The following is a 26,758-nucleotide window of genomic DNA, read 5'->3' as shown; positions in this document are numbered from 1 at the left end:
ATAAATAAATATATTACCATTCAATCAACAGTTTGACAGTTGTATAAGCATCAAACAAGAACATTGTTAGTATACTTGCACATATCTCATATAAATTCAACATCGATATATCTATTTTCTCGACATATCGCACTTGAGTTTAATAATAGTCTCAATTACATAATTTTCCTTGTATCAACATATCAAAGATAATCATATATGTACATGTCATGAAACATATCATGCTCTTACAGTTTCTTCATAAGCATATATCATTCATTTCATTATATCAATATTTCATGCTCCATCATTTCCATATATTTTATGTATATTTATTCCAAGAATAGCTTATATCAAACTTAACATAAATTATATTTCATGTACTTATACTTATTTCGTTTATCTATCTTCATAATTATTTCATATAACCATTCGTCATCTGATACATATTACCTGAATATCAATTGTTCAACAGATGTTAGAGCGTCTCCCATCCACGGTCTTATTTATCTTTGACATGATGCCATAGTGTCTTTCAACTATGGTCTTACTCATTTTCTGTCATGTTGCCATGGTATCTTTCAACCATGGTCTTGTTCATTTCATATCACGTTGCCATGGTATCTTTCAACCATGGTCTTACACATTTCATATCAGGTTGCCATGGTATCTTTCAACCATGGTCTTACACATTTTATATCAGGTTGCCATGGTATCTTTCAACCATGGTCTTACACATTTTATATCAGGTTGCGATGGTATCTTTCAACCATGGTCTTACACTCAGGTTGCCATGGTATCTTTCAACCATGGTCTTACACATTTCATATCAGAGAGCACACTCCCTGAACCTCATCCTTACAAAGGATTACCAGTCCAAAGCTAAATCCTCAGTAATATAAACTCATAGAGTATTGTCGGGATTACCGGTCAAAGCTAAATCCTCGCAACGACAATTACTCTAATGAGCTTGATCTGAATTACCATCCAAGCTAAATTCAGACCTAATTCGGATTACCCTTCCGGCTAAATCCATTTTACACATATTCTTCGGAGGGCTATATCAGATAGGATCACCCGTCCGGCTAGATCCTTTTTACCGTCAATTCCTTTTCAGAGATCCATCGAATTTTCCTTTCATTCAACCGGGATTTCTTCTCCTTTTATCAAATTTATCAATGTTTCATAAATTTTCATACAATGAACATTCAAATCATATTCACATCAATAACATACAATCTCAAGCATTTAAGAATATAATTCAAGTTACACGAACTTACCTCATTGATTGCTCGTGTTTATTATTTCATTATTCTGATATATTTTATTTTCCATGATCAAGTATCGTATTTGTGTCGTCCGGATCTTTATAAATAAGTTTGATCATCATTTTCATTCATTTCATATTCTAATACATTTAATTAATGCTCTAGGCAAAATTACCATTTTGCCCCTAAACTTTTAATTAATGACGATTCCATCCTTAGGGACAGGAAAGTAAAATTCTTGCAATTTAATCCTTATTTCCAACTATTATTCTCATATATATTGATAACAGTCCATGAATTCTATAAAATATCAAAATTTTCCATAATTTCAACACTTTTCAATTTAATCCCTAAAACATGTTTTCCCCCGATCTTGAACTAAATTGATAATTTCGTTAAATTTTTTGTAATTTAAATAATAAAATAATCTATTTCATGCAATTTAGTCATTTCTGACATTTTTACAAAATTGCCCATAAAATTTTACTTTTATTCAATTTAGTCCCTGAGCCTAAAACATGCAAATTAGCCATGCTAGATGAATATTCATACATATTTTCCTCCTCCTCCTCTCCATTCCACATCCTTAATTTATATAATATACAACAAGTAACATTATCAATAATTTCACTATTTACTTATATGTACATTCAAAACTGTCCATTTGCGTCATAGTCACTAAAATATTTATATATTAAGCTACAGAACTCGAAATTAAGATCCGTTAATTTTTCCTGAAACTAGACTCACATTTATTCTTATCATAAAATTTTCATAATTTTTGGTTTAGCCAATTAGTACAGTTTATTCATTAAAGTCACCCCTGTTCTGCTGTCTGACAGTTCTGACCCTTCTTCACTAAAATTAGTTATCTCCTTTTACAGAATTCAAATGATGTTCTAGTTTGTTTCTAATAAAACTAGACTCATTCAGGATTCTATAAATATAAATTTAAGCCTCTAATTATTTTTCTTCATTTTTTATTATTTTTCAAATTCTGAACAGGGAACCTGAATTCATTCTGACCTTGTCTCACAAAATTCATTATATATCAAAATTTACAAATTCATTGCTTACACTGTTTCTTCTATGAGAAACTAGACTCATTAAGATTTAATTCCATATTTTTTTCATCTTCTAATTCAATTTATAAAATTTATGGTGATTTTTCAAAGTTGGACTACTGCTGCTGTCCATAACTGTTTTAGTGCAAGATATTAATTACCATGTTATAACACCCTTATTTTCTTTTTCTACACCATTTCTCATCACTTTCTCTTATTTTCTCTTCACTAACATATCAAGAACATAGGACCTTATGTAATAAAACTCTACTATATCATTATTTCCATGATTTATCAACAATAACAAACTTAAAAACATATTGAAATCTTGATGTACTTACCTTATTCTCTTGATACCAATCTTTAACTTGATTTTCTCTCCTCCAGCTTCTATTTCTTGAATCCAACTTGATATTCTAACTCCCCATGTTCTCCTTAACATTTTCTCTCTTGGTAGCTATGGAAATTCATTTGATTTTGGGTGAAAATGGTGAATTTTTGGTAAAAGGACCAAATTGTAAAGAAAGTAAAACTTTCTTTCTTCCTCTCTTTCTCTCACGTTAGTTTGCATGGAAAGGAAAGATGATGAAAATTCTTCATCTTTCCTTATATACTAAATAAATAATAATAAAATAATATTAAATATCTCATAAAATATTAATAAAATAATATTTATCTAATTAATTAATTTAAAATATCATTAACATAATCATTACATTCTAGAATTCTCTCTCTTACTAATTGACCATTTTGCCCTTCATGATCTTTTAGAATTCCATCCTTGAGTCATCATTTAATTTGGTAAAATTGCAATTTAGTCCCTCATAGTTCTTCACTTATTCAATTTGGTCCTAATTCATCCATTTTCCTTAGTTTCTAGATCATTCTACCCTTAAAATATTTACACTATTGGTCCTTCAACTTTTCATATTTACACTTTAACCCTTTAAGTCTTGAGTATTTACTCTTAGGCAACAAAACTTTTCTAACTTTTACAATTTAGTCCTTTCCTGAATCAAGATATCATAATTTACTTCCCAATGTTGCCATAACTCAAAACTTCCCTTTTATCACTTTATTTCCTTATTTTATTATATCAAGGATAATATATTACTTGTAAAAATTTTCGTGGTATTACAAAATATACATTTTATTATCATCAACATTTAACTAATTACATGAAAATTGATAATTTACATATGCATAATTTAATTGACATTTATAATATAAATCAATTAAAATATTCTACCAGTAAAAGATAAAACTTTTACTAGCCTTAAATCTCATGATTTAACCTAATCCTTTAAAATAAAAGTATTCATTAGTATAAATAGTTTATTAGAAACAATTATAAAATCATTTAAAAATTATATATTCTTTAAGTTAAGCTCCGCTACCACATATAAAATCTTTGGATCTTAAAATTATATAAATCAAAATCTTAATGTTATACACATAATGATTTTATGATATTAGGAATAATATGATTTTTACAAATTTAAGACATACATGATGTGGAATTGGACTTGACCATTAGACTTGACGAAGAATTATATTGATAAATTGATTTCTCCAGAATCTTAAGCAATGGAGACTATAATTTTTATATGCATTTTGTGTGTAATCCTAATAGATAGAGAAATGATTACCTTTCAATCCGATACGTATATCAAGTAATCGAATGGATGGATCACATCATTTTAGACTTAACTGTCAATTAGACCTGAACTACTTTTCATTTAATATTAAAAACATATATTAATTTTAAACAAATATTGTAATTATTAAATAATAATTTATGCTGGGCCTGACATATGCAAATTACGAAAAGAATTTGTCAATGACAGGCCCAGGGAAAGTTTAATCTAAAAAGATTTCGTTTTGTTCATGACCAACAAACGGCTCGAAGCCCATATCAGCCCGACTCAATTTCTCACCTATAACGGCTAGAAAGTTTCCAAAATAAGGCGCTTGGTAGCCGTTAGATACTCACTCAATCAAACGGTCAAAATTGGATTTTCAAAAATAATACCGTTGGAGAGACAGCGTCCCTTCCTAAACACTGCTTAAAAAGGGAACCCCACTAGTGGGGTAAAAAAGAAAAAATAGAAGAGTTAATTAGCAACTCATTTCGATTATCAAAAGAAAAAAAATCCATTTGAAAACTGAAAACAACAAAGGGAAAGCGCCAGAAACAAGGAATTTACTTTCTTGTTTGGAAGTGACGAAAAGAGTTATAGGGTGGCGACTAGAAGAAACCCAGAAGAGGAGGAGGCGCGTGGAAGCCGTCTCCGGGTGTTCCTTTCATCTTTGTTGGCCACTATTGGTGGAGCTTTAGGCCAGGTTGTAGAACAAGAAGTAGAAGAAGAAGAACCGGAGATGGCGTCTAGAGCTATTGTTCCTCAGCATGAAAACAATGGTTTGTTTTTTAAAACTCGCGCCGATCTTGATTCTTTCTGGGTTTACTCTTTGTGTGCTTTTCTGTTGAATTTTTGAAATTTCTGTTTTGATCTTGGGATTCTTTAAGGAGGTCTGTTGGTTTGATTTCGATGACATTTCTTTTTGTTTCTGGGGATCTTTTTGTTGAATCAGCTTCAGGATTTTGACTGGTAAAAATCTAGTATATGGAAAAGTTGAAGGGAAACATGCATCTAGAATAATTAATAAAAAAGGGTGTTTGATGATATGTTTGTTTCAGATAAAGAAAACTTGTACAAACATAGAGCCAGCAATATGATTTATTGGGAAAATTATTCATTGTCCTTTGATTTGATAAGTTTTACATCATTGCCTTTTGGGTATAATGCTGGTGACTACTGACTTGACTATCTTTTCCGAAGTCAAGAGTTTCTCCCACTCTCAGTACATGTATGTATGTTTCCTTTTTTCCTGAAATCCAACACATTTTTATACTTTCTTTGTTTTCAGGAGAAGTGAAGCAGAAAAATGCATTAGCAGATGGAAGGAACCGAAGAGTTCTTCAAGACATTGGCAATTTTGTCAATGAACGAGCAGCAGCACAAGGAAAGGTAGTTCCAGTAAACACAGAAAAATGTTTCATTTGCATTATAGTAGCAAATATTAGGCAACCACTAATTGCTCTTGGTGTTTTTTGCTTGTAGAAACCAATCACCGAAGGAGCTGTTGTGGTTGCACAAGCTGTGAAAGGAGTCCAAAGAAAGCAGGTTGACAAACCAAAACCAGAGAACGTGATTGTGATAAGCTCTGATGAAAAATCTGAGAAAAGTAAACATGTTACCAAAAGACAAGGATCTTCAAGGAAGGATGTCAAAACCCTCACTTCAATCCTCTCTGCTCGAAGCAAGGTAATATATCTATGTTGCTCCAACTCTTCATTTTTTTTTTCTGTTATTCTTGTGTTGTTTACTGTTTCTGGGTTGATTTGGTTTTGATTTGATTTCAGGCTGCTTGCGGACTTGTCAATAAGCTTAATGATTCAATTGAGAACATTGATGGAGCTGATGCTGGTAATGAGTTGGCTGTTACTGAATATGTTGATGATATCTACAAGTTCTACAAGCTCACAGAAGTAATAATCTTTCACTTTTCTAGTGTTGATCTTTTCTTCTGTACGTGAAATATGCATGACACGTCTTTTGATGCAGGATGAGGGTCGAGTACGCGACTATATGGATTTGCAGCCGGATATCAATGCCAAGATGAGATCAATCCTTGTTGACTGGTTGATCGAAGTCCATCGCAAATTCGAGCTCATGCCAGAAACACTCTATCTTACCATGAATATTGTTGATCGATTTCTTTCGATGAAGGTTGTAAGAAGAAAGGAACTGCAATTGGTAGGCATTAGTGCAATGCTCGTAGCATGCAAATATGAAGAGATTTGGGCACCAGAGGTACTGTTTTTTGTGTGTGCGTTTGTATAATTGGGAGGTTTTCCTCAATGTTGATATTGATGTTTCTGTTACATTGTTTTTTTATTGTTTCAGGTCAATGACTTTGTTTTCATATCAGACAATGCTTATGCCAGGGAGCATGTCTTGGTTATGGAGAAAACAATCTTGGATAAGTTAGAATGGTGCCTAACGGTTCCTACACCATATGTCTTCCTCGTCCGGTTTATCAAAGCATCTGTTCCATCAGATGATAAGGTAGAAATTTATCTAACAGCTTATTCCTTTAAGAATTTGGTTCAGTTGGTTCATTTTGGGGGTGATAATGGATGCAGATGGAGGATTTGGTGTTTTACCTTGCTGAGCTTGGCCTTATGCAATATCCGTCCGCAGTTTCATACTGTCCGTCCATGTTAGCTGCTGCAGCTGTGTATGCTGCAAGATGCACCCTTGGGGAGAGCCCTCTGTGGAGTGAAACTCTGAAGCACCACACGGGATACTCGGTAGAGCAGCTAATGTAATCACTCCCATCCTTTTCCCATTTTGATCAATGTGTGGCATCTTCTGATAAAATAACAAAAAACTGATATGTTCTTTTCTAATGTGTGCAGTGAGTGTGCAAAACTCTTGGTTAAATTCCACTCAACAGCTGCAGAAAGTAAGCTCAAAGCATTGTATAGGAAATTCTCAAGTCCAGATCGTAATGCCGTGGCCCTTCTTGCACCTGCAAAATGCCTTTTGCCGATAGCAATTCATGATGGAGAGTGTTAAGCTGATGATTCTAGACAAATTATATAACTAATGCTTTTGTTAGGTTTCCTTGATTATTCGCTTGCATATATAAGGGGGTTGATCATGTTTCTATTATGATCTTTGAAGTAGGATTTGACTATTACTAGGCATTTGATATATTTGACGGTGTGGTGTTTTGGTCACTGTCTCATTTTTATTTCTCATATACATTGGTGTTTTGTACCAATTGAACATGAATTTTCAATGGAAAGTGTTGTTTGAAAAATTGGAGTTTTGCTAGTATCTAAGGAAACATTTCCTTTGAAATTTCCAGCAAAACGGATTTGTAAGGAAAAATTGCAGCAAAAAATAATAACAAAAATTATTGGCACAATTTCTCATAACAAAATTTCACATTTTCCAGAAATCAACCCCTTGAACCCTAAACCCTAGATTAGTGAATTAGGTATATGACATTCATTAGCGGCCATACCAAACCCTAACTTGGATTAACAGCGACTAAATTTCCAAGCAAAACAGCCCAAATCCAACCAAGTAAAAAAATGGAGGGCAAAGTGGAATCCCTCTGGGAGGAAGTGAGGGAGCTCACCCTAGGAACCACCGTGGACCGCCTTCGGTCGCCGCCCACACCTCTGCAGTTCCTCAGGGACTTCGTTTCCCAAAACAAGCCCTGCATAATCTCCAATGCCATCTCTCACTGGCCAGCCCTTTCTCTTTGGTCCACCCCTTCTTACCTCGCCACCGCCCTCTCCTCCTCTCTCGTCTCCCTCCACCTCACCCCCGACGGCCAGGCCGATGCCCTTGTCCCTCACCCTTCGCAGTCTTCCCTCTGTTTCGTCTCAGCCCATGTCCAACCCACCCTTTTCCCTCAAGCCCTTGACCTCATTCGCCGACCCCCCAGCCATTTGGTGGCATATTTACAGCAGCAAAACGACTGCTTCAGGACTGAGTACAGTGAGCTTGAGTCCGATTGCGATGCCCATATTCCATGGGCTTCCGAAGCCTTAGGCTGCCTACCTGAAGCCGTCAATCTCTGGATCGGAAATCATCTCTCCCAGACTTCTTTCCACAAAGACCATTACGAGAATCTCTACGCCGTCGTTTCCGGCGAGAAGCATTTTTTGCTTCTCCCCCCAACCGACGTTCACCGCATGTATATTAAGGAGTACCCAGCAGCTCGATACTCCTATTCCCAGGTTTTTACTTGAAGAAACTGGGTGCTTGAAATTACTGTCAGCATGTGCAAATCCTGCTTCATTTCGAGTGTTGTATTGGATTTACAGGAGAATGGGGAGTTTCGTTTAGAAGTCGAAGAACCGGAGAGATATGTGCCATGGTCTAGTGTGGATCCTTGTCCTGCAAGGGCGAGTTTGAAGCAGGAGAGCTTGAAATTCCCATTGTATTTTAACGGGCCTAAGCCATTTGAGGTTACTGTCAAAGCTGGAGAAGTTCTTTACTTGTAAGCCTCCCTTTTCCTCTTTTAGCACTGATCATTGTAATAACGATTCCCATCTCTTTATTCATATGCATTTTTGTGCATTAAACTTTGTTTCCAATTTCCCGAATCTGGGTTTCATTGTATATATGCTATACATTTCTGCTGTCTATAGTACTATTACATTCTAAATTTTATGTGTATGGTTATTGAGTATTGTGGTTTAAATACTAAGGTCAGTGGCTTTATCTGGATAATAATTCTGCTGTTTTTTTCTGGACGGCGCAGGCCGAGTATGTGGTTTCATCATGTTAGACAGAGTCCTGGAGACGGAGGATGCACTATCGCTGTTAATTACTGTAAGGATGAAATGATTTTCTTTGTTGCCTTGGCATGATCTTTCAGAAGCTAAAACCGTGCAAGTTTCGTTTGCAGGGTACGATATGCAGTTCGATATCAAGTATGCATACTTCAACTTCTTGCAGTCGCTTCCTTGCGGATCAATTGATGATCAGACGATACCGGAGGGTGATCGTGAGGATGATTCAGGACCTCATGCTTCCTCCAACCATTTAAACAGTAGATTCTCTGGTGATGAATCTGCAACAAACAATGTGGAGATCCATAAAGACCGTGATAATGTACAAGTACATGAATGAACTTTCGTTCTTGATAGTTCTATGTTTGTGTGATTCTTTTGAGGCAGGGAACTCAAGAAAATGTCAATGACTGCGAGGGCTGCTGCCCGGATGTCAACGTCACCGAAATTTTCATGGTCTAGAGAGAACTGTTGTCTTCTACCTGGAAATGAAAGCAACAGTAACGACCCTTTGAACATTTTTGGTGTGGTGTTGTGAAGTGATCAATAGACATATGGTTCAGGTTGATTTACTTGGAAGTTGCTTTGGATTTTATTTGTGACATATCATTGAATGTTACTGATCATGGTTATGTTTTCTTCTTTTTATTCCTCTTTACCTGGTGTTGGGAATCAGTTTGGTAATACAAAATCTCTTCTTATCTTGGGTTTAGTTTGAAATCTTTTTTAAAAAAAAACTTTTCCTTTTTTTTTTTTTTTTCGTACAACAGGCCGTGATCTAATAGTAAGGAATGAGGCAGCAATTCTTGGGATTTAAATTTCATATTTGTTGAATATCAGAGATGATAATATGAACCAGTTGGACTAATTCTAGAATGAGGCAACAATCCTGACTACGTAGGAGAAGAAGGGAAGCTTAGTCAGAGATAATCTTAAATTTATTTTGTTAAATTTAATCTCATTTTCAATTATAAATATATATATTTTTAATTTCAAAATCTCACCTCAATAAATTTAATCAAAAAATTTAACAATACTAATATCTAGATTTGAATTTTAAAATATAAACAAATAGATAAACTAAATTCTTAAAACTAAAAATACAAAGATTAAATTTCAATTTAAAATAAAGTAGATACATAATATATTTTAACGAAGATATAGAATCCAAGTTGAAGTTGGAGTGAGAAAAAATCGCCAGTCCATACATATGATTGTAACTTGTTTTTCATATATGTAAAAGAAAATGTTCATATAATTCAATTATTTTCGTTTAACTAAACTTAATTATAAAGTATTTTTAAGTTAAAAAGTACTTACAAGTTATATATAATAATTTGGTTTTGAGTGCGTTAAAACACATTATCCTTCTATTTAAGGGTTGTGGAAGAGTTATGAGTAATTCTATGAATTGTATAAAAAGAGTAGATCGATAAAAAACTTATAATGAAATTAATATTAAAAATTATAAACAATATATATATATATATATATATCTCCTAAACGAAAAAAAATATCTATTAAGTTTATATAACATATACAAGATATAAATTCTAATTAATAAAAATAAGATCATGATATTAAAATGTAACAACCAGAAACAGATTCATAAACTAGTCTTAGCTTAAGATTCCATATGCAATTTAGATTCTACCTGTATTGTGTAGAGTTGGAGGGGCAAGTATGAGATACACATTGTGCTAATTACCTATCATTCATATGATATGATAAAAAGAAATATCAATTTCATTAATAAACTCTAAGTTGATCATCTTAAACGGATTTTCACCTTGGTAAATTGACATCGAATTAAGCATAATATTTGAATATGTTCTGAAGTGACCTAACAAACATAATTGACATCGAATTAAACACAATATAATAATATATCTCTGTTGAGCAGGTTCTCATTAATAATAAGAATGAAAACATAAACTCAAATATAGTAATATATCTTTATGTCTATGGAGTCGAGTTTCATTTTGTTATTAACCGATTCACCAGTCCGTGATCAGATAATTTCATGGCACCTGAAAAATGATGTCTACGATTTTGAAACAACTATCATTCCAAAATATAGTAATATAACAAACCAACTTTTCGATTTCAAATTGAAAAAGATTTATACACAAAAGATTTAAGAAACGAAACTGATAGAGGAAACCAAGGTAAGTGATGAAATCAATATAGAAATTAAGAAATGAAAATAATGTGATTATGTAAGTAAAATAAGCATTCAACTTTCGTATTCCTGTTTCTTCTTTGTACTTTGATATGAAATTAGTTTATAAAAACAGTAATAAAGATTATTTATTTTTGAAACAGCACAATTTAATGTAAGAACAATTCAATGCTTTGTAGTAGGAAGTTACTATTTGTTAAATGAATAAAATGCTTAGATTTTTTTTAAAGTTCCAAACTACCCTTATTACAAATTCTTAAAACAAATAAGGAGATTCTAACTTCCCAAAAAAAAATGGACACTAAAATGTAATTTTTAAAAAGCTAATTTAATTCGATGTTTTAAAAAATTAATTTGATATAAATATGAATCATTTAATTTAAAATAAAGGTAAGATATTCAAACATCTAAAACTAGATCTTTTGTTTTAAGAATGACAAAAAAAACAACTCCAAAAGTATAAAACATTTCCTACCCTAGAGAAGAAAAAAAAAAAAGAGACATAAACATCTACAAATTTAAACTATAAAAATTTTAGAAACTCACAAAATAAATAAGAAGAAAAAAAAACTTTAACTGAAGAGTGACATTACAGTTATTTAGGAAGAACCGACTCCTTTAGTAGAAGTCTTGTCTTCGAAGTGTTGTTTTCTAGGCAGTTGACTTGGACCTCAACAATTGAAGATATTACCCCCATGTCAACGTTTTATCCCCAATCTTCGTGGAGACTCGTGTACAATTCACGAAGGGGACGCCTCAATGGGTGGACATAGGTACTTGCAATACTCAAGATATGTGTTAGTATTGGGCATGTGAATAATAGTGGAGGTACTTGAGTAGATTGTAGCTCAAACCACCAAAATTGGCCCATGTTTGCAAATAAGTTTTATATAAAGCCAATGTTAGTGGTTTAAGCTATGGTGCATCCAGGTAGCTTCATTATTATTCACACGCCCAACACTTAACACCTAGTCCGTTAGGCACTAGCTCCTAACACAAGGCATAGAAGAATATTAGACCAGAGAAATGCTCATTGCACAAAGCACTGTAATAGAAGAATTGCAAGAACAAATAGCATTGTTAACTTAGAATTTCAACAAAGCATTCAAGAAACAATCTAGAAGGTGTTGGATCTGTGCTCTTAGTATATTCATTTTGTATACTTGTGTTTTTCAAACAAAAATAGTTTAATAAAATATTCATTGTTTACATTAATATTATTTGTTTAATGTCATCAATGGTTTTTGCATGCAAAGCATAATGGAAGCAAATATTGGCTCATTGATTATCTAATATTTAACTAATGCTAGGTGATATTATGTGGTCGGATTGTGATACGAAAAGATAACTTGTATTAGTAGATAATCTAAACATATCCTTAGTCTAATTGAAAACGAGTAAAACCGATTGAAATAATAATATGTCGCCTACTAAATCCAACCGGGGTGATGTTTGGTCTTGAACATCGGAGCAGATAACTTCTAGAAGCTAGAGACATAAATGTGACGGACTGGACTGACAGTACATTGAATATGACTGTAATAATTAATGTAAAAAAATTGAGATTTTTTAACTCAATTTCAAAAACCGAGTCAGTGAATTATGAATAAGAGGATTTGCAAAGTTAGTGTGAAAATATATTAATGAACAGTCAAGTAATTAAATTGAGAAAATCATTAATTATAGTACATAGATTAAATTGTAACAGTGCAATCGCTATTAAATTTTAATTTAAAAAATGCTTGAAGACCCAATTAGCAATTAACAAGCGACCCAATAGTTATTTAATCATTATTAATCATGATAAAGTGCACGATTAAATCATTTCATCAATTTCTGCTTATTAGTTTAAGGGGTAAGCTATAATCATGGTCACTTTTGTTTATCTCATGTTATATTTTACTCACTTATGTTTGAAATATTACATTTTAATCACTTACATTATTTTATTGTAACATTTTAGTCATTGAGCCGTTAATTTCTTTTAACGATGTAACAGTAAGCTGACGTGGCATATTAAATCATCATTTCAAACAAAAATTTTAGGTTAAATTATACAATTAGTCCCCATATTAAGAAATTGTGCTATAGATTAAAAGTATAAGGTCTCTAATGAAAAAATAGGAAATTAGATTTTAATTTGATTTTAAGTATCAGAAAATATAAGCATTTATATAAGGACTAAAATGAATAAAATGTAAATTATATTTAATTATGAACAAAATGTTTAATTATATTTAATGAAAGAAGTATAGCTGTCATGCATCGAGTATTCAAGCCAAATACGGAAGATTGTGAAAGTCGAGACTATCAAGCATTACCAAGTCTAGTTGGTTAGATGATAGGAAGTACAATAATACAGCTGAGAAAAAATACATAAAACATGGATCGGTTTGGATACAAAAAACTAGTTAGCACTCTTCAATTAAAATGCATAAAACGTTTATTAAATTTAAATACACATTCATTGAGGGATAAAAAAATTTAATACACATTTTCCTTAACGTATAATATTAAATTTAGTTCTCATTATTTGTATTTTTATTAATTTGATCTTAATTTTTTTATCTAAATTTGGCTCTAACTTTTAAAAAGCCAAATCGATTTTTAACGAAAATATTGGTTAAAATACTAATTTTTGACAATATTTATGTCATAATTCATATATACTTCATGGGGAACAAATAATCTTGAAACAATAGAAATATTAAAAATTTAAAGAATTTCAAATTTCCAAAAATAAAAATAAAAGTTCATTAAAATTTAAAAATTAAATAAAAAATACATGTGAATTGTCATGCAAGTTATCATGTTTAAAAATTTAATGTTTTAGTTAGTAATTCTATTAAAAAGCTAATAATTGAATCTTTTTGAAAGATTAATGGTTAAATTTAACTGTTTTAATTTTTTTTAAAAAAGAAAAAGCTAAATTTAACTAAAAAATAAATGTGAACTTAACAAAAATCTCAACATTAAAAACTAAATTTGATATTATTATATTATCCACTAAGGACCACCAGTTAGCTTTCTCTTTTATTATAAAAGATATGCCCACCTTCAATTTTAGGGGTGTGCATTTTGGTGTGGTTTTCCCTTTTTGATATTATTTTTAAGTTGAACAAAATTTTAATTGAGGTACTTATAATTTTATTTTCTTTGATTTTTATTTCTTTATTCATTTTATTATATCGTATCACTTTTAATTTTTATTTTATTTTACATTTATTATAAAATTATTAAAATTAAATCAAATATTTTTTATGAACTCAAAAGATATTTATTTTCTCACATGGTCAATATATCCTTACTCTTGTTATAAATATATATTAATTGATAAAACTAAAATGAATATAATAAAATAAATAATAAATTATCAATTTAAGTTTTAAATATTAATGAGTATTGGGTTTAAGGATTTGGCGCTTTAAAAGTATTAAGTTTTAATGACTATTTGATTGTAGTTATAAACCAATTAAAAATTTGACTAAAGCAAGTGCACCTATCAATTAATAGTATAGCTACGGTGAGCAAAAATACCGTTTTCATGAGGACTAAAAGTACTAGTAATTACCGTTTTTCTATTATTTAACCGACAAATTAGAGTGATTGATTAAAAACTAAAATTAACTAATTATATTAACTAAAGAACACGCCAAAGAATAAATTAAGAAAATAATTGAGTAAACAACCAAGAAGCGAAACAATACCTAGGAAAAAATTCACCTAGATTTCATTTGTCATTATCAATCTAAATTACGCAATTTCTTCACTTAGTATCTTGATTTGTAGAAATCCCTAAATTATGCTAATCTCTCTCTTCAAGACTAAGAGCATCTGACTCTAGGTTGATTAATTGAAATTTCTTTCTAATTAAAATATATATTGTTGCATTAACTTGATCTATAGATTTCCCAATTAGATTTGACTCTAATCCGATAGATTTATCTCATTCTATTTCTAAAATTGCATGCAACTCCACTCAATTACTCTAGATCTACTCTTAAACAGGAACTATTCCTCCTCTAATTTAAGCACATCAAATATGGATCAATAGTCTAGAAATATTAAACCAAGAATTAACCACACATAATTGAGAATAAGATCTAAGTATTTATTGCATAAAAATATAAATCAAATAATGACAGAATCCATCCTAATATTCATCTCCCTAGGTATTTGAAAAATTAGTTCATGAAAGCAAAAAAAAATATCCCAAAGACAGTATAATCACAAAAAACAAAGAAACTCATAATAAACTTCAAAGAAATCAAAAGGAGATCTTCAATTTTGATGGAAAGATGCTTCAGAGTTAACTTCAATGGTGTTTTTTGAGTTATTTTCCCAAGTATTGTATGACGGCTCATTCTCATTTTCTTGTTTTTGTTATATATAAATCTTAAAATGCTCGAAAAACTTAAAAAAATGCGCTTTCCCCCAAGTTAGGAGTATGGTTCGTGATTTTCATACAATTTGGTACACGCTTGTATGGCTCACATAGCTATGTGTCCAGCCCGTGTGAAATGGCCAAGCCCGCGTGGCTCTTGAAACTTGTTCCAATTTTTCAATTTTTACTCGTTTTTCACACATTTTCTTCTCAAATATCTTCATAAGTATAGAAACATGAATTTAAAAAATGAGAAGCATAAAATTCACAATTTTAAATCAAATAATAATAAAATGTATTAAAAATGAGACTAAAACATGTTATTTTTACAGTTATCACTATTCAGGTTTAATGTTTAAATTTGAATTTGGGTATGTAAATATTTATAACCTTATGATATTATGAGTTATAACATTAATTAATTTATTTGATTTAATTAAAGTTAAAACCAACTAAATAAACCAGTTAAATTGAATAAATTGAAAAAATCAATTTTTTTTCACTTCAATTTTTTCGGCTGAATATTTTCTCACGCCCTTATTTATATTATCTACCTTATTAAGGATAAATTCTATCCTCCTTTTGGAAGAGAAGATTAAAAAGCCAAACTAAATATACGTGCCTCTAGATAATTGGTTGAAGAATCAAAGCAGATTCACAAAGATAAGCCCACCTCCTACTATTCTGCTAGTTTGCTTGCATTTCTTCTTTGTTGTCCACTTCTCATAGAAAGATAGTTGATTTCACTGAAATTATCCACAGTTGAATCGAGGGTTCCAATTAGTTAGTCGCAGTGAGAAAGAACTACTTAAGTACCATCTTAATTAACAAAACAGGCCAAAGATGGAAGGGGTTGAGCACAGAATAGTTAAGGTGAATGGCATAAACATGCACGTTGCAGAGAAGGGGCAAGGCCCGGTCATTCTTTTCGTCCATGGCTTCCCGGAGCTATGGTACTCTTGGCGTCACCAGATTGCTGCTTTGTCTTCCAAGGGTTACCGAGCTGTGGCCCCTGACCTGAGGGGCTACGGTGACACGGATGCTCCGGATTCAGTCACCTGTTACACCTGTTTCCATATAGTGGGGGATTTGGTTGAGCTTTTAAACACCATCGCCCCTGACGAACAGGTGTTCGTGGTTGGCCATGATTGGGGAGCTATCATTGCTTGGTATTTGTGCTTGTTCAGGCCAGACAAAGTGAAAGCTGTGTTCACCCTCAGTGTGCCCTTTACTCCACGTAATCCACAAATGAAGCCCACTGATGGGTGGAGAGCTGTCTATGGGAATGATTATTACATATGTAGATTCCAGGTAAATCACATTTTTTTAATGTCTTTCAAACCAGAATTTGATCGAAAATATGGAAATTATAATATAATAATGGAAATCCAATATTATTATTTATTATCATAATAGATTAGTTCAAATTAAAAGTGATCTAATTTGATTAAAGTTTATTAGTCTTTAATTATTAAATAAAATATGGGTAAAATATGTATAGATACTCTTCAAATTATACATATACTCTAGTAACTAATATTTAGTTAATGATGCATTGATTAGAAATTAAGGTTAATGTGCAAAACTTATATATTAAGTTATACTCCCCAAATTACATACAATGTAACTTTTTTTAACATCTCATCTTTAGAAAGGAGAGATTTGTCTTCTCTAAATTACTTATATGCTAATTTGGAAGATTAAGACCATAAATCTGAATATTTCAAGAAATCGATGAATTTAAGTACGCTTTCGCATTTAGTTTTACTCTTTTATTTATTCTTGATGATTTGATATAACAGATACTGATTTATGATTTTATTAAGTTTTATATTAATTATTATTTTACTATCCTAATAAGTAGCATTTGAGATTCGTCATATCAAATCATTGAGAAAAATGATTTTCTATTATTTTTAGATTAATTCGTTATGAATATTTTATGGATTTGATATCTAAATTAGATGTTTTTAATGATTCTCAATTTATGTACAGAAAATTAAGGTTTTGTTTTTGTTTTTTATTTTTAAATTTTTAACTTTGGTCTTCCATTATTGTCCCTTAATTATGAATATTTACAATGGAATTATAATTCAAGATTTATCGTTTGAATTATATTTGCAATAGAATTCAATGTATCATTGTATTACATAAAAATTGATTTGTGCAATTAGGGATGTTTTCGTACAAATTCTCCATATATATTTAGTATCATAGAAGTGGGGCTGAGTTAAGTCAGAATTTTGCACTTATTTGTCTATGATTTTAAATTTTCATTGAATTCCCTTTTTTTAACTTTTTAATCCCAAAGCTTTCATGTTTGGTTTATATATGTTGATTTCGTGCACTGAGATGGAGCTGTATTGAAGCCTGAAGGCAGTCTTATTTGTTTTCTTTTCAAAAGGTTATAGTGTTTGCCTCTTTGATTTACTTTTGTCTGCTCACATGAAAGGCATGAGTTTTTAGTGACATTTCATTTTTGAATAGATTACAAGTTTATTATTTTTTTGGGTGTTTGGTGCAAATTTATGTCCATCAAAATACATGCTTAAAGAATTTGGTTTTAAATTTGGTTCTATAATATAAGTTTTGGCATTTTATGGTTCCAAATATTTGGTTAAATTATGATGATGTGGTTTATTGTATGAATTGTGGGATATGCCAACTATTATGATTTTGTTTTTGAGATTTGTTAGCTTGAATGTATTTTTCAAGTATTCATGCAAATCTTTGTTTAATTATTAATACAATTTTGAATTTACATGGTATATGTAGGATAAATTTTTCTATTTGATTTCGAATACATGTATATGCGTGAATTGTTTGATGCTTTGTCTATACCAAAATTATAAATATAAGTACTTGTTAATTATTTAGCTTTGAATCACTACATTATTTCTATTTGGTTTTGACATATATGGTTTAAAAAAAAACAGTCAAAGCGTAAGGTTTTCAGTTTTTTTATTGCACTCTTTAGACAATGTTATTTTGGGTTATTCCGGAAATTGTATTGCAATAAAAATAATAATTTTGACCTTTAATTGTTATGAAAATTTTAAAATTGAATATTGGAATGTTTATATATTTTAAAATAAGTACTTAATCGAAGAAATAAGTCGCCAAAGTGATCTTCTTTGTGTAAATTATTTTGTTTTAAAATATAAAAGGTTGCGTGCATGTAACTTAAGTTATATTAATATTGATCAGTCCAAATGAAGGTTAATAATATTACATGTGCAATTGTGGTAATAAACATGTAACAATTATTCGGTTTTACATGTGAGTAATAAATTGGCCCAAAGGAAGATTTATTTTTTGACATGTTTTTTTATTGTCAATGTTTGATTACTACATTAAGATATCACTTACAAGTTAATATTTTGTCCAAAGATGAAATATTAATGGAGTGTCAAATATCTTGAAATGGATTTTACCTTTATTCAAATTATTTTAGTTTAAATTTTAAATATTTTGGAACAAATAAATATAGATTTTGGCTTGAGGATTAAATTAAGGATGTCTAATATTTTAAATAGATTAGTTGAAACAAAATGCCACCAAAGTGACCTCTATTTTATAGATTAATTTATTTAAAATATCAAGATGATTATTTGTTTATTTGATTCATGCATTTATTAATTGACCCAAAGGTAAGTTAATATTTGGTAGAATTTCAACATCTGTGCTGATATATGTGTGACAATTATAAGGTACTTTATGTCAGCAATATGTTAGTCCAAAGATTATTTCATTATTTGACATAATTTATTGTCAATGTTTGATTGCTACAACAAGAGTACAGTACCACTGACTGTTAATATTACTGTCCAAAGGCTTGATATTAATGTTGTGTTTGGTATCTTAATATGAGATTAGCCACTATTTTGAACTTATTATTTACTTATGAATATTCATTTGAGCTTGTTTTTATCTATTTTGTTCTATATTCAACTAGTTCATCTTCTACTGCCACAATATCTGCTAATATAAATTTTATACCCATGCTTAATGGGACTAATTCCAATGAATTAATGGAAAAGACAATCACTTATAGTGTTTGAGTGTATGGATATAGACCTTACACTAAAGGAAGAATAGCTCACACCTATCACTGTGAAAAACACACCTTATGTTAGAAGAGATTTTGAGAGGTGAGATCATTCAAATCGCATAAGTCTAATGATCATGAAGCACATCATTCCAAAAGCCTTTAGGGGTACAAAATCTGAAGAGATTACTGAGGCCAAGGTTTTCTTAATGAAATTGAGAAATGTTTTACCAAAAACAATAAGGTTGAGATGACATTACTTTTGACTTTTTTGATGTCTATGAAGTATAAGGGTTAAGGAAATGTGAGGGAGTACATTATGGAGATGTTCCATGTTGCTTCAAGACTTAAGGCACTTAAGATTCAACTTTCTGATTAATTGCTTGTTTTTATGATTTTGGTATCGATTCTTGTACAGTTTAACAAATTTAAAATTAGTTACAACTATCAAAAGGATAAATGGACTCTAAATAAGCTCATTTCTTATTGTGTGTAAGAGGAATAAAAGTTGAAACATGATAAGTCTAAAAGTGATCATTTGGTCAACACCTTTAAAGACAACAATTTACATTTTGAATACAATACCCACTAAAGTAGCAGCAAAAACACCTTATGAGCTTTGGATAGGTCAAAAGCCTAGTCTAAAACACTTTCACATGTGGGGATGTCCAATTAAGGCAAAGTCTTATAGGCCACACGAAAAGAAATTTGACTCCAAAACAGTAAACAACTATTTTATTGGTTATTCTGAGAGATCTAAGGGCCGAGTTTTATTGTCCCACGATTAGGAACGTTTTTAGAAGAGAACTGCAATATATTTTGAGGATGTTGAGTTTGGAAGGAGAAATAATATTAGAATCATTGCTTTTGAGGAGGAATTCGATTCTAACTCAGTTCCTACTATCACTTTTGACGATATTTAGGTTCGCATACCTATCATTGATCAAGAAGTAAATCCAGAATCTCAACAAGGTAATGTTGAACAACTCTCTATTCAATATGAGGTAATTATTCTAGAAGAACAAACTCAACAACCATAAGAACGAATGTCATTAAAAAGGTCAATTAGAGAAAGGGTTATAACGGCTTTAGTGGAATATTTTGACCTTAAACTGTTTCAAATGAATGTTAAGTTAATGGTTTCTCAATGGTAACATTGATCATACATTTATATGGTGAAACTAGAAAACTTTGTGTCTGATGATGCAAAGTTAATGATTTGCAAATTAAAGAACTCCATCAATAGGCTGAAGCTAACTTCTCGTCAATAGTTTTACAAATTTTACCAAATGATTATCTCATTTGGTTTGGAGATGAATTTGGTAGATAATTGCATATACCAAAAGTTCAATAGGAGTAAGGTTCTATATTTGGTTTTATAAATTAATGCTCGACTAGTACCCCAAGAATGATTTTGAGATTAAGGAAATGCATAAGATTCTCTTTATGTCTCAAGGGTGGGGAGTTTAATGTATGCTTAAGTATATACGCGTCCGGACATTGCGTACATTGTCGGGATGTTAGATAGATATTTAAGCAACCCTGGTATGAACCATTGGATAGCAGCCAAGAGGGTTATGAGGTATCTTTAGAGAAAAAAAATAGATTACATGCTCGCATATCAGAAGTCTGATAGGTTAGAGATTATTAGGTATACAGACTCTAATTTTGATGGAATATTGATGCAAAACTTTGTCACTAGGGTGCAAATTGTGACAATAATTGATAATTCTTTATTCCAATAACAACAGAAGCACATCAAAATAAAAGCACATAGACTTTAAGTTCTTGGTTGTTAAAGTAAAAGTTCAGAATGGTTAGGTAGACATAAAACATATTGGGACAAACTCCATGATTGTGGACCTACTTACTAATGGACTACACCCAAGGTTTTTCATGAGCACACTGCTCATATGGGTGTAATCACATTTAATGATATTTAGTTTTAGTGGGAGTTTGTACTTTTAAATGCTTTTATATTATAAATACTTTTTTAGTTATTTCAATTTATGGATATTAAGTTTATTTTCTGCAGAAATAAAGTTTATTTGGTTTATTTACACTCTAATTTTGGTAAGGTTCGATCTCAATAAGGTTTAAGGAGGACCAATTGGAAATAGGCATGTTTAGATCATATTGCATGTAATTTCCATGCTACATATCCATACTTGATCTATGTCATTTGATTGTGTTAATATACATGATTAGGGATGGATTTAGTTACGATATATGTAACAAAATTTTTCTTGATTCTATGTTAACATAATTAATGATAGTAAAGTTTTGAGCTCATACGGTTATATAATGACATTTAATTGTAGAGTAATTAGTATATATATGTGGTCCAAGTGGGAGATTGTTGGAAAATATGAACATCACATATATAATAAGGGTAATTACATGCTATTATTTACTATCATAATAGGTTCGCCTGATTAAAAGTGATCTAATTTGATTAAGGTTTATTGGGCTTTAATTATTAAATAAAGTATGTGTTAAATATGTGTAGATACTTTAGTAACTAATTTTAATTAATAATGAGCTAATTAGAAATTAGGGTTAATTTACAAAAGTTATATATTAGGGTTATGGTTCGCAAATTATACATAAAGTAACTTTTTAATATCTCCTCTTTAGAAAAGAAAGAGTCACATTCTCTAGATTATTTATGTGCTAATTTGGAATATCAAAACTATAAAATCCGAAGATTTCAAGAAATCGATGAATTCAGGTACGCTTCCGCATTTAGTTTTGTTCTTTATTTATTTTTAATGATTTGACATGACAGATCCTAATTTATGATTTGTTAAATTTTATATCATATATTATTTTATGGTTCTAATATGTAATTTCACAGTATCCTAATAAATACAACTGAAACACATTACAGGAATATGGAGAAGTAGAAGCTGAGTTTGCAGAGATGGGTACAGAGACAGTAATGAAGTCATTGCTAACATACAAAGTTCCAGATCCATTGATGTTACCTAAAGGGAAACCATTCGGGCATTCAGTAAATACCCCAATTACATTGCCTTCTTGGTTATCAGAGGAAGAAGTTAATTACTATGTCACTAAGTTTAACAAAAGCGGCTTCACTGGTGTAATCAACTATTACCGTAACTTTGATCGGTATTTAATTCTTTTTCCGACTTTAAACATCCCCGTAATAGGTACTTTTTACCTTCTGTCTCACGATTTAACCTTACATGTGTGTGTCTGCGCGCGCAGAAATTGGGAACTGATGGCACCATGGGGTGGTTGTGAGGTAAAGGTAGCTGCCAAGTTCGTAGTGGGTGATGTGGACCTGGTTTACTATATGCTCGGCATGAAAGAATACATTCACAATGGTGGATTCAAGAAAGAGGTGCCAATGTTGGAGGAAGTAGTGGTAATGGAAGGAGTTGGGCACTTCATCCACATGGAAAAACCCGACGAGATTAACAACCTCATTTATGACTTCTTCCATCAGTTTGATTGACATTTTGTTTTAAATCCTTGTCTGTTCCATCTATATTTGTGTAATAAAATTTGGGTAGCTTAAGGACCTTAATCATCTGTGCATGTATCCAGCTGATTTCGGGAACTGATATTTGATCTTTCCAATCCCCCGACATCCTTCCCCGAATGTTTTTAGATATATAATTGAAATATTTGTGTTTAGCAAGTATTTGTATACGAGATTTATAGCTTCTTTTCTTGAGAATTACAATGATAGTATTGAGTAGAAGGTTCTAAAGAAGGATGCACAATTTTTTTTTTTTAATATACGATCAATTTGTTGCTATTGATCTATCACAACTAAGATAGTTAATAAGATTTTTATAAAAAGATGATTTATAAGATAGTTAAATCACATAGTTAAAGAGGACGAATACAAAAATTATTTTTAAGAAAGTTAGAGATGAATTATAAATTTTAGGTAGGATTAAAGTGTAATTTTATCATTATATTAATTTATAATTTCATAAATTTTAAAGAGACTAAGAAACATATTTACCATTAATTTTAAAGAGACTAAGAAACATATTTACCATTTTTTAAAGGGCAAGGCTATTACATAGATGAGAAAGGATTGTGTGAAACTGTAAGTACATGACATCCCTATCCCTTTCTAACATGAGAACGACAATTCAAATTTTTCCTCCTAATTTTCAGCCTTTCCCTCTTGAAAAAATTCAAATCCAACTAAAAATGCTAAAAATCAAGAGTAAAAAGTAAATTTATCATTCTCCTATTGGAAAGTAATAAGGATGACGTGTAATCACAGTTTCATACAATCTCTTCTCTATATCAAAAATATATTAAACTAATAAAGTTCAGAAGATAATTTAAACTTATCTAATAACATCAAAAATTTTAAAAGAAAAATTGAAAAGTCTTAAAAGCTAAAAAATGCAATCATGTCTAAAATCATCATTTCCCAAACTCCCCATTCCCATGTTCTCAACATAAAGCCCAAACATGTTCACTTGCTAATGGTCTTGGTTAGCACAGCAAGCCACCCAAGAGATATCCCTCCGCTCACTACCAACCGGCAAATCACCAAAAGATTGATGGCTCGGAAGGCCCGATTCCAACCAACATTTCATATTCCTCAGAAGGATTCTTGTCAACCATCCCTGTAAGGTTACTACCCGCTTTCAATGGAAGGTTTTCACTTGCCCATTCCTAAGGAACACCTACTCTTCTGTTCAAAACGTGACTTTTAGGTTACCAAACTCCACGTGGGTCTAACTACCACAATTTAGAAGGAATGACAAAATGTGTCTCATTACAAACATCCATCCCACAATGATGGCGTGATAACAAGTCACCACATTAGCACCACGAAACACAAAACCTCCTCTATATACCTCCCATTGCACGCACATGAGATGAAGAATAAATTGACCCTTAAGTACACATAGCCACCTTATTGCCCTCAACATCCATATTTGTGTCCTCAACATCCTCACTCCCATACGTTCTTTGGCTCTTCGTCCTATCTGGGTGAACTAGCCTTAATCAACACCAACGTACCCTCCTTCATGTCTCCTCCCTTATTGATACCCAACATCAACAAGGAGCAAACTCAAAATCATGAAAATTGGATTACTGTAATGTCTTTCATATACAAAAACATAATTCGACAACATATTTTCGCAAAACATATTTTATATATACACCAAACATATTTCATAATCATACGATGAAATTTAAATATAGAAAAAATATTTAGATAATTCAAACATACATGTTTCAAATTTTAGTACTACTAACATTTTTAACTTGATTTTCATAAAATATGGACAAAAATATCTTATATCACATAAATAACATAAAAGTATTTTAAAATTAATTTTTAAAAAAATATTCAGTCACTTACTCACTCAAATCTCCTAATGTTCTAAACTAAAGTTAAAAATTAGAATTCAATCAATAAATTAAAAGTTTAAAATGTACAATTTTCTATATTAACCTGAGTCATGTAACTATAAATTTCCTTAGTCATTTGCCTCCCACAGAATTTATGCATCCACATTCATCTCGCCATACCTTTATATTCTAGAATAGTGCAACAAACCTTATTCGTAAATATCGAAACATGAAACAATATGAACAAATAATATGTGTACAATATCAAATCGTAAATGTAACATCCCTAACCCGAATCCATCGCTGAAATAGGGTTACGGAGCATTACCGGAGTTTACAGATCAAATAGACAAACATTTCATACCATATAGCATTCATGTCAGAAACCAATCGAAAACAAACATATTGTCCCTTATATGAGTCCTCGAGGCCTAAAATATGCGTTAGAAACAAGTTGGGACTAGATCGGATACTCAAAATTTTTTTCAAAAAATATTGAAATTTTTCAAAGCTGTAGGGGTCACACGGCTTTGTGGCCAGGCTGTGTGACTCACACGATCAGGAGACACGCCCGTGTCTCAGGCCGTGTGGACATTTGAAATAGGGACACACAATCGTGTCCCAGCCCGTGTCAATGCCCGTGTAACTCTCTGACTTGGGTTACATGGCCAAGTCACACGCCCGTGTGCTAGGCCGTGTGAGCATACTAACTTGCACTCTTAAGAAGATACAGGGGACACACGCCCGTGTCTCTGCCCGTGTGGACGAAAATAGGTAAATTTCTGAACCACATTTCTCACCCAATTTGACATCAACCTAACTCAACATTTTTGCACATCAACAAGCCATAACAAGACGTTCAAAACAAGTCAAAATCAAGTCTTAAACATAAAATATCACCACATACAACCAATATGCCCTTAAGCACCTCAAATGAAAAATTAAAAATATGTCAATCAAGTATCTCAACTTACCTAAATGACCAAATACATATATGCATATTCAAATCACATTTTACTTTATTTCATTCTATCATATCAATCACACATCAAACATGATAAGTTTATATATATACACATCAAAATATACCAAACACAAGCCATATAAATGGTTAATCTCAACAAAACACTTATATGCCAACATTGACTAAATTAACCTATACATGTTATTATAACCAGAATTAATTTACTGAAAGTACCAAAAGGACAGATAGATAGTGTGAAATAGCTCCGACCAGCTTCCAACCCGAACGAGCTTCTGAATTACCATAAAACATGAAAAATAACACAGAGTAAGCATTTAAGCTTAGTAAGTTTAAATAACATGAAATTTAACATACCATATATCCATAAAATAGGTAAGTAAACATAGTATATCACAACCAATTTGGCCAAAAGCCTAAACACATGATCACCAACATATTAGCTATGAAAATCACATATAAGATCCAACACACATGGTAGAATTCATCAAATAATCATATTTCATGTAAATACCAGTAATAGTTCATATCAAACTCATATAATATTGTAACAGAACTGTGACCATTTAAAATATCGTTGGATACACGGGTAGTACACTCGAGGTGTACTAAACTATAATCCATCAATTCGTATTCATGTATGTTTATACAAGCTGTGAATCGGGAAGCTCAAACGAGCTACAAATCGAGAAGTTCATACGAGCTGTAAATCTAGAAGCTCATATGAGTTATGGTGTGTCTACAACAAATGCAAAACCCACTACAGGAAAATAGGGCTTTAGCGGCGTTTTTAGCGGCGTTTTATCAAAAAACATTGCAAAAATTGTAAAACACATAGCAATAGCGGCGTTTTAGTAAAAAACGCCGCAAAAAATAGAGCATTAGCAGCGCTTCTGGCAAAACGCCGCTAAAAACCAGAGCATTAGCGGCGCTTTTGGAAAAACGCCGCTAAAAACCAGAGCATTAGCGGCGCTTTTGGTAAAACGCCGCTAAAAGTCATATAACCCATAAACCCAAAAAAATCATAAACACTAATCTATAACCCCTAAAACAATAATTATTAAAATTTATGGTTATACAATATATTAAATATATTCTTATATAATCGTAAAAG

General features: G+C 31.4%; 3 protein-coding genes across 4 annotated transcripts; all 3 read left to right on the top strand.

The window, feature by feature from the left end:
* Positions 1–4,379: 4,379 nt before the first annotated feature.
* Positions 4,380–7,201, top strand: LOC108457105 (G2/mitotic-specific cyclin S13-7). Its single transcript, XM_017755960.2, has 8 exons — positions 4,380–4,730; positions 5,240–5,340; positions 5,434–5,637; positions 5,736–5,861; positions 5,938–6,186; positions 6,280–6,441; positions 6,519–6,700; positions 6,795–7,201. The coding sequence occupies exons 1-8, from the start codon at positions 4,691–4,693 to the stop codon at positions 6,952–6,954; spliced, it is 1,224 nt and encodes a 407-aa protein (XP_017611449.1). The 5' UTR covers positions 4,380–4,690; the 3' UTR covers positions 6,955–7,201.
* A 122-nt stretch (positions 7,202–7,323) lies between these two features.
* LOC108457106 (lysine-specific demethylase JMJ32) lies at positions 7,324–9,410 on the top strand. Of its 2 annotated transcripts, none has more exons than XM_017755962.2 (4): positions 7,324–8,132; positions 8,220–8,395; positions 8,660–8,730; positions 8,807–9,410. In XM_017755962.2, exons 1-4 carry the CDS (start codon positions 7,479–7,481, stop codon positions 9,028–9,030), a joined length of 1,125 nt encoding a protein of 374 aa, XP_017611451.1. In that variant the 5' UTR covers positions 7,324–7,478; the 3' UTR covers positions 9,031–9,410. The 2 variants fall into 2 exon arrangements, with proteins under 2 accessions (XP_017611451.1, XP_017611450.1); XM_017755961.2 differs by having other exon boundaries at positions 8,795–9,410.
* A 6,419-nt stretch (positions 9,411–15,829) lies between these two features.
* Positions 15,830–23,046, top strand: LOC108457104 (uncharacterized). Its single transcript, XM_017755959.2, has 3 exons — positions 15,830–16,567; positions 22,195–22,436; positions 22,536–23,046. Exons 1-3 carry the CDS (start codon positions 16,100–16,102, stop codon positions 22,783–22,785), a joined length of 960 nt encoding a protein of 319 aa, XP_017611448.1. The 5' UTR covers positions 15,830–16,099; the 3' UTR covers positions 22,786–23,046.
* Positions 23,047–26,758: the final 3,712 nt, after the last annotated feature.

The sequence above is a fragment of the Gossypium arboreum genome, chromosome 9 (assembly GCF_025698485.1).
Source record: "Gossypium arboreum isolate Shixiya-1 chromosome 9, ASM2569848v2, whole genome shotgun sequence".
Taxonomy (NCBI): Eukaryota; Viridiplantae; Streptophyta; class Magnoliopsida; order Malvales; family Malvaceae; genus Gossypium; species Gossypium arboreum.
This window is presented reverse-complemented; position numbering and strand designations above follow the sequence as displayed.

Excerpts from the sequence above, each read along its gene's own strand:
- LOC108457106 (XM_017755961.2), top strand. The coding sequence starts at position 7,479 with ATGGAGGGCAAAGTGGAATCCCTCTGGGAGGAAGTGAGGGAGCTCACC. Across the intron at positions 8,133-8,219 it reads CTCGATACTCCTATTCCCAG|GAGAATGGGGAGTTTCGTTT; the intron begins GTTTTTACTTGA and ends TTGGATTTACAG. Across the intron at positions 8,731-8,794 it reads CACTATCGCTGTTAATTACT|TTTCGTTTGCAGGGTACGAT; the intron begins GTAAGGATGAAA and ends AAACCGTGCAAG.
- LOC108457104 (XM_017755959.2), top strand. The coding sequence starts at position 16,100 with ATGGAAGGGGTTGAGCACAGAATAGTTAAGGTGAATGGCATAAACATG. Across the intron at positions 16,568-22,194 it reads ATTACATATGTAGATTCCAG|GAATATGGAGAAGTAGAAGC; the intron begins GTAAATCACATT and ends AACACATTACAG. Across the intron at positions 22,437-22,535 it reads TATTACCGTAACTTTGATCG|AAATTGGGAACTGATGGCAC; the intron begins GTATTTAATTCT and ends CTGCGCGCGCAG.
- LOC108457105 (XM_017755960.2), top strand. The coding sequence starts at position 4,691 with ATGGCGTCTAGAGCTATTGTTCCTCAGCATGAAAACAATG. Across the intron at positions 5,638-5,735 it reads TCCTCTCTGCTCGAAGCAAG|GCTGCTTGCGGACTTGTCAA; the intron begins GTAATATATCTA and ends ATTTGATTTCAG. Across the intron at positions 6,442-6,518 it reads CTGTTCCATCAGATGATAAG|ATGGAGGATTTGGTGTTTTA; the intron begins GTAGAAATTTAT and ends TAATGGATGCAG.